Source organism: Olea europaea, unplaced genomic scaffold, assembly GCF_002742605.1.
Source record: "Olea europaea var. sylvestris unplaced genomic scaffold, O_europaea_v1 scaffold3896, whole genome shotgun sequence".
Classification (NCBI taxonomy): Eukaryota; Viridiplantae; Streptophyta; class Magnoliopsida; order Lamiales; family Oleaceae; genus Olea; species Olea europaea.
In genome coordinates, this window is record NW_019258454.1 from 1,499 (window position 1) to 8,285 (window position 6,787).

Consider the following 6,787-nt stretch of genomic DNA (forward strand, 5'->3'; position numbering starts at 1 on the left):
TTTTATCTAAATCTTTATTACCAGTTTCACCTGGCTATGTATATGTAAACACACATACATATGCAATCCTGATCCTGGACAAAGAAACCACTAAGCATTAATATTATTATTGGCATATTTGGAAAGTGTTTATAAATGGTTTTAAGTTATAAGCAAATGAAAATGAGTAATGAATTAGTGAGTAGTGTTTGTGAATCCCTCAAACTCAAAATGTGTGGACAGAAAGTAAATCAAACGTTTATAAACATGAGCCAATCATAGTTGACGACAATTCAGCATTTTGAACCTTTGATCAGTTGATCCTTAAAACCACTCTGAACATTTCTTGTTTAAACTACACAATACTTGCAAGTTTCCCTGTCACTATTTACATTAGACAGTTGACATCAACGGCAGAAAGACAAACAGCCACCAAGAACAGATAAATCCTTGTCATCCACTTACCCGAGTATAAATCTGAAACTCATCTGATTTTGATATGAAATGGAAGTAGGGGCTATTCATCATCCGAGTCTAACCACAAGTGTCGAGTTGCACGCCAATCCAAATGAATCTTCGATGAAACATCAGCTCTCTGAGTTTCTTTTCTTTTGTTAGGAACAGTTTCCTTCCTTTCGTTAGGAATAGATCCAGTTGTTTCATCCAAATGAGTATTGGATGAATGAGAATGAAAATTGGCACCCCCAGATTCATTTATTTTGTTAGGAGTAGTTTCCTTTCTTTGGCTAGGAATCAATCCAGTTGCTTCATTTAAATGAATATCAGATGCATGAGAATGAAAATTGGCTCCCCCAGATTCCATTCTTTTGTTAGGACCTGATCCAGTTTCTTCATCCAAATGAATCTTCGATGAATGACAATGAAAATTGGCTTCCCCAGTTTGCTTACCTTTGTTAGGAATCGATCCAGTTGCTTCATCCAAATGAATCTCCGATGAATGAGAATGAAAATTGGCCTCCCCAGTTCCCTTTATTTTGTTAGGAATCGATCCAGTTACTTCATCCAAATGAACCTTCAATGCACGAGACTTAAAATTGGTTCCATGAATTTGGTGGACAATGGCTATCCCCAGCACCAAAAGGAGCAGTAAATATGCTGGTATGGATGATTTATACATCTGCAAGTCACTTTTAATGTCAGTAAAATCGCAAATAAATATGACTCTCTTTCTCCATACATGGGTACATTTTTTTCACAATAAGTCTCGTTAATTTCATTAATCAAGAAATCATGAATGGTGAGTTCCGAGTGTTACTTGACAAACAATTGAGATAGAAACGATAAAGGCAACAGTAGGATGGATAGGTATTCTAAGAATTAAGGAAAGAAAGACCATATTTTTACAATTTATAACTTGTAAATAACAATAAAATAGAAAGATTCTATACTACTTAGAGAATCAAATTACAACGGAAATTATACTACATAATCTAAGGAATACTGTACGAACTATGAAAATTACTGAACTAATTTTAGGGAATTGATACTCTTCCCTTGGAACTTGTGTCTCACAGTCATGGTTATGAAGGATCCAAGTTCATCTAAAGAAACTATTAAACTAACATATTGACTAAGAGCATCTCCAAGAGAGTCTTTAAACATGAGATACTCTCTATTTTAAAAAATCAACTCTTAATATCATGCTCCAATAGACTCTTTAAATTAACATTTTAATTTAGGGAGTAGGTTTGATGCTACAAATTTGGATAGCCAAACTCACTCTCTGTAATTAAATGCATTTAAAGTGTTTCAATTTTCAATGTAGGAAAATAATAAAATAATCTAGAGAAAAGTTACTTAAAATAAAAAAAATAATAAATAATTTTTTGGAAGTAGTAAAATTAAATGTTAAATATAAAGAGATTGTTTGAGTACTTCAATTTTAACTACATGAATTTAAAAATGCTCTTCAAATAATTATGCTTTTTAAAAATCGAGTCTCTCTTGAAGGTTCTCTAAGAAGATATGTATGGGACATAAATTTGAAAGTCCGATACAGAAGTTCCAGAAAATTTCATGTCACTGAAGTCTGGAAATAAGTCAGAAGAACCGGACACACACACTAGAAATATGCAGCTTCTCGAGAATGGGTTTTACTATGTTGTCTAAGCAAGTCTAGGAAAGCCAACCAAACCTTTCTCAGGAACTGAACTTTGCCAGGGAGGTTTCTGTCTGCATGCTCAAGGCTATAGCGTAGCATGTCAACTACTGTCAATGCAACGGCTGAATCATTGCTTTCTGTAACCACCAGAAAGCTTAGCCAGTAAAGAGTCAAGAATCATATCTCAAATATTATTTTGCTGTTGACATTATCATTATGGAATTTATAGTGACTTACCTGGGATGTCAAAAATTTGTCTTGTTGGAGGAACACCCAGCAACTTTCCCAAATGGACACGCACTCTCACACGATCACAAAGTGACAGCAAATCTCCATGCGTGACTACTATAACAGGCTTGTCATCTGAGACATAGAAAGATAAAACACCTCAACAATGAAAACTCAGAAAAAGAAAAGAAAAAGGATATAACAATAGCTTCCATGGAACTATCTCCAGAGAGATGAAGTGACAAAGAAAGGTGACTATGATATGATTCCTCACCTAGACAGCAATTTTTGATTCATCATGCATGCCTCGGGTGAACAAAATATTCACTAGTAAGGTGTAAAAATGAAACAGCAGGGACTAAATTTTCAATCAATGTATTGCAAATCAATGTATTGCATGCTGCACTAACCTCGCCACAGAGAGAAAGATAGTTGTATAAACCTACCTCTGAATGACAATAACGGATTGTTGAAAGTTGTAGCTACCATATCAGTGTATGATTTCGCTGTCTCATCATCAACATCCATTGATTCTAATATGGTAAGCCCATTCACAACAAATATGACAAAGTTAATCTTCCTGACCTTAGAGGGATCATGCCTACTCTTTTGTGCCTTGTGCTTCAATTGGCCTTTTAAATTTGGACAGTCAGAGTTTCTGACAAAAAATATACATATTAACTCCAGGTTCGCCAGATTAAAAACCAAATAAGATAGTATGATGCAATATATATTGACCTTTTGACAAGTTCTCCACAATGAACACCCTTCGTCATCCAACGCTTGATCATTTTCAGGTTTTCCGAAGAATCATTTGACAAACTTCGAGTGTCATATAGACAAAAAGAACCAGAACCTCTTGGAATCAAGTACTCCTGGAGGAAATAGGTCCCATCTCCAGTAGATACGTTATCTGTTCAAGTAAAAATCACAGCTAAAATGAAGCTGTAGTTAGATAATCTAAGTTCCATACCCAACCATGTATTCCAACCAAAAATCCACACATAAACAGATGATAGATGACCTTATCTTTGGTGATATACACATCAACAAAAAGGAGAAAAAGTGACAATGCATACATGATACTTGTGCTCTATCCGTTGCAAATTCGTCATCCTCAAGCACCCTAGAAATTTTGTTCACAAGGCTACTCTTTCCAGAACCCTTTGGACCAATCAATAAGAGTGTTGTAGTCTTTGGGACATCATAATCACTCAAGTCTGTGCCAGCAACCTTTTCAATCCATGAACCGGGGGTATAGCTGTGAGAAATAAACCAATGAATAAGTTCACAGAAGCTTATTCACAGATCTAAGCACAAACATATGTATACAGTGTGCTATAAGAACTGCTGATGTATATCTTCTTCTACTTCTTTATCAAATTAACATAGGAATCATTTTGTACATGTGAAAGGGGTAGGGACATGATTATGTAATAGTTACACTTAGGAGAAGAATCAGTTCACTATTAGTGTTTATGCTGTGATTTAGATAAGGCATTAAAGCAAGGTAATCCCTAGTTGAGATAAGATCTCTGTTGCGGATATTGGAATGGTCATATGGGCAGAGTTTGAAACTTCATTCTTATATGGAATTGTACTCTCGATATATTACAAACTATCAAATTAAACTAATCAATTCAACAGATAAGGTCTCAGATATTCGTATTGATGCCATTTCAAACCTAAAGTCGCACAATTAAAGGTTCATTTACACTGCAGTCACTCCCTATCCCATTTAGGCATCCTGCATTCTAACAACTTTTCATTTTGACAGTATTCCCTTCTTTCCCCTCTCCATATCATCATACTTATTGGGATTTTGGAACCAGCTCTTGCTAAAAAAACAACCTTTTAAGCTTTCGCTATTTATAAAGGCCAACTAAGAGCTCAGTAAGACTTGTTACGAGGAGCTAACAAACCTGCCATGTGCACTCATTTATCAAGTTAACTATGTTCCCAACCCCTGGATTGAAGTTCATCACCATCATCTTCTTCTTCTTCTTCTTTTATTATTACCCTTTATGTTGGGTTTTTTGATACCCAATAATCTGGGCGATGATTTAAAACAGTTGTCGGATTATTTATCGACACCATGGACTTGGCTCGGCTTGGAGACGAACTACACTTTTGGATGGCTCGGGTTTGGGTTGGATGATTATTTGGTTAGTTAGACCATTTAGTGATTAATATATAGTTGGAAATTGGCCCATTAGTTTAGGTTATATGGCAGCACACTTAGAGATCTTTTGGCCCATATTTGGTGACCTAAACTAACCTATATATATGTATTTATCTCCCAGCCATTTAGTGTGTGTTGTAGCAATGTAGAAGAGAGTTGAGAGAAGAGAGACAGTTGAGAGAGGGAACCCATGTAAGGTTGTGAGTGAGATTCAACCACTGTGATATCTTTTTCTTCCTCTCCATATCTTTGTGGATTGCTAACACCATTACCCTTCTCCTTTGTGGGATTAGAGAGTTTGGGCAGTCCAAAGTGAAGGCAAAAGTCTTGGGTCGAGCCGAGGTAAACTGGTGTTCGTTTGATTGTTTTTTGAGCCCGGAATCAAGATTTATCGAGGAATTTCCGCTACAAATGGTATCAGAGCTTGTGTTGTTAATAAATCTGTGATTTTTGGGGCTAAAAACGGGTTGGAAGTGGTCAGAAATGGATCTGAAAATCAGAGGCAGAAACTGTCCAGTTTTTTAAATTTCTGCCGGATCTGTTTTGACATTTTTTGGTGAAAGCAAAAGGAGTTTGGCGAAACGGACACCACCGGTGGACTATGCAGGAGGAGATGAAGCCGAAAAGGTGACAGGCTGTCGGCGCGTGGGACTGAATCTGGGGATGGTGTCTCCAGGCAGAATGTTGCTGGTGACGATACGGACCCTGCGGTGTTGTCGGATTTCAGTTTTGAGTAATGCAGTGAAAATTGGACGATTTTGCCCTTGGACGTTCGGGTGCCAGGTGCTGTTTTCGTGTTGCTGTGGTTGCTGGTGACTTTAGGATAAATAGTGATAGTCCTGAAGTGGTGAATTCGCGTCTCTCAAAATTTACGGACCTTCAGATGCGGTCCACTTGGTATCGTATTCTTTGCTTTTTATTATTACAGTTGAAATAAATGTGTAGGTTAATTATTTATTTTTCGCGTTAGAAGTCATCGTGTGGGGGTGACGTTAGGTTTGGGATAACCATTGCCTGTTGTTAGATTTAGGAATTACATGTTAATTAATTATCTTAAATTCTATGTGAATTTGCCACCAATTTTTTTCTACACCGATAGGATTGCATGTGATCTTAGGAAAGTTTACTTGATTATTTTGTGTGAATTGTATATCAATACTTTGCTTGTGGTTATTATTTGGTATAGTTGGCATGTATAGGTCTAAGGCAAGTACGAAAAATAAAATATGTTTTAACTATGATAAACATAGTTGAAAGAGATTGTTCTAAGATGATAATAAAAGGAAAGATGAGAATAGAGACGAGGTGAATGTGACTTTAGGGTCGAGTAGTGATCCTAGTGAGGTTTATTGAGAGAATAAACCTAGTTCTTGCATTACACTTGTATGTAATTCTTTCTGCATGTATGTGGTCACTTAATTTTGTTGCAATATTGATGTTACACTTTCAATTTGTTTGATGTGTGTAATTGTATGAATTGAGGGTGATCTTATTACTTTGTGTAACATGTTCACATGTATAGTGGGTTAAGTTTTGTGGCGTACTCTATTTGCTCTGTGAGTGGTGTGAGAGTGTGGTAGTGAGAAGAAAGTTGGGCAGTCGTTTCTCTCCTTTATCTTTGTAAGCCTGTGTGGTTTGTGAGATTATGTGAGACAGGCATGTTAGGGCTTTATCTTTGTGAGTCTCCTTTGTGAGTGTTGTGAAGTAATCGACTTTTTCTTCGATTTTTCATTGTGAGTGCCACTTTAGCCGTTTTCTTTGTGGATTTTTGGAACTTTGGTGATTGGAATAACATTTGTGGTCACCGAAAGGTGTTGTTTTGCCATAGTGAGTTTGTGATGCATTAGCAGTGAGTTGGATGTCTTTTGGTAAGGTGGAGTATAGATGCCTAGAGGTGCATTGATGATATGCACGGGGATGTGGAGTGTGACATTTGGATCACGAGTGGAGATATGATCAAATGTGTAGAATCCTTCATCTGTGAAAGAGACCATGTCCAGGTGGAGTGTGAGAAAGGTACTTCTATCACTTCTATAAGGTGGAGTCCCATTATCCACGTAGGTTGGGAAAAGTGATGTGGTGATAGAGGATTATCACGAGAGTTTAGGATCTATTGTGACTCGCCAGTTAGACATGAGTTGAGTGATCTGTTTAGTAAGCATGATGGGCGATGAGAGGAGATATGTGTTCTCGAGGTGTGAACAACACGGAATGGGATAGGATAAGTGTGGTGAGATCTTTTCTTAGGGTCATTTATGCATGTGTTGCATATGTGG

At 36.9% G+C, this 6,787-nt stretch overlaps 1 protein-coding gene across 1 annotated transcript; it reads right to left on the minus strand.

Moving 5' to 3' along the window:
* Nucleotides 1-215: 215 nt before the first annotated feature.
* On the minus strand, nucleotides 216-4,268 carry LOC111387090. The gene is made up of 7 exons (XM_023011605.1): nucleotides 4,252-4,268; nucleotides 3,409-3,626; nucleotides 3,068-3,242; nucleotides 2,776-2,987; nucleotides 2,339-2,464; nucleotides 2,135-2,238; nucleotides 216-1,117 (listed from the first exon to the last, which is right to left on the minus strand). The coding sequence occupies exons 1-7, from the start codon at nucleotides 4,266-4,268 to the stop codon at nucleotides 497-499; spliced, it is 1,473 nt and encodes a 490-aa protein (XP_022867373.1). The 3' UTR covers nucleotides 216-496.
* Nucleotides 4,269-6,787: the final 2,519 nt, after the last annotated feature.

Bases quoted from the DNA above. Each gene is read 5' to 3' on its own strand.
- LOC111387090 (XM_023011605.1), bottom strand. The intron at 3,243-3,408 runs GTATGCATTGTC...TTACTTGAACAG, and splicing joins GGATAGAGCACAAGTATCAT to ATAACGTATCTACTGGAGAT. The intron at 1,118-2,134 runs GTTTGGTTGGCT...AGTGACTTGCAG, and splicing joins AAGTTCAGTTCCTGAGAAAG to ATGTATAAATCATCCATACC.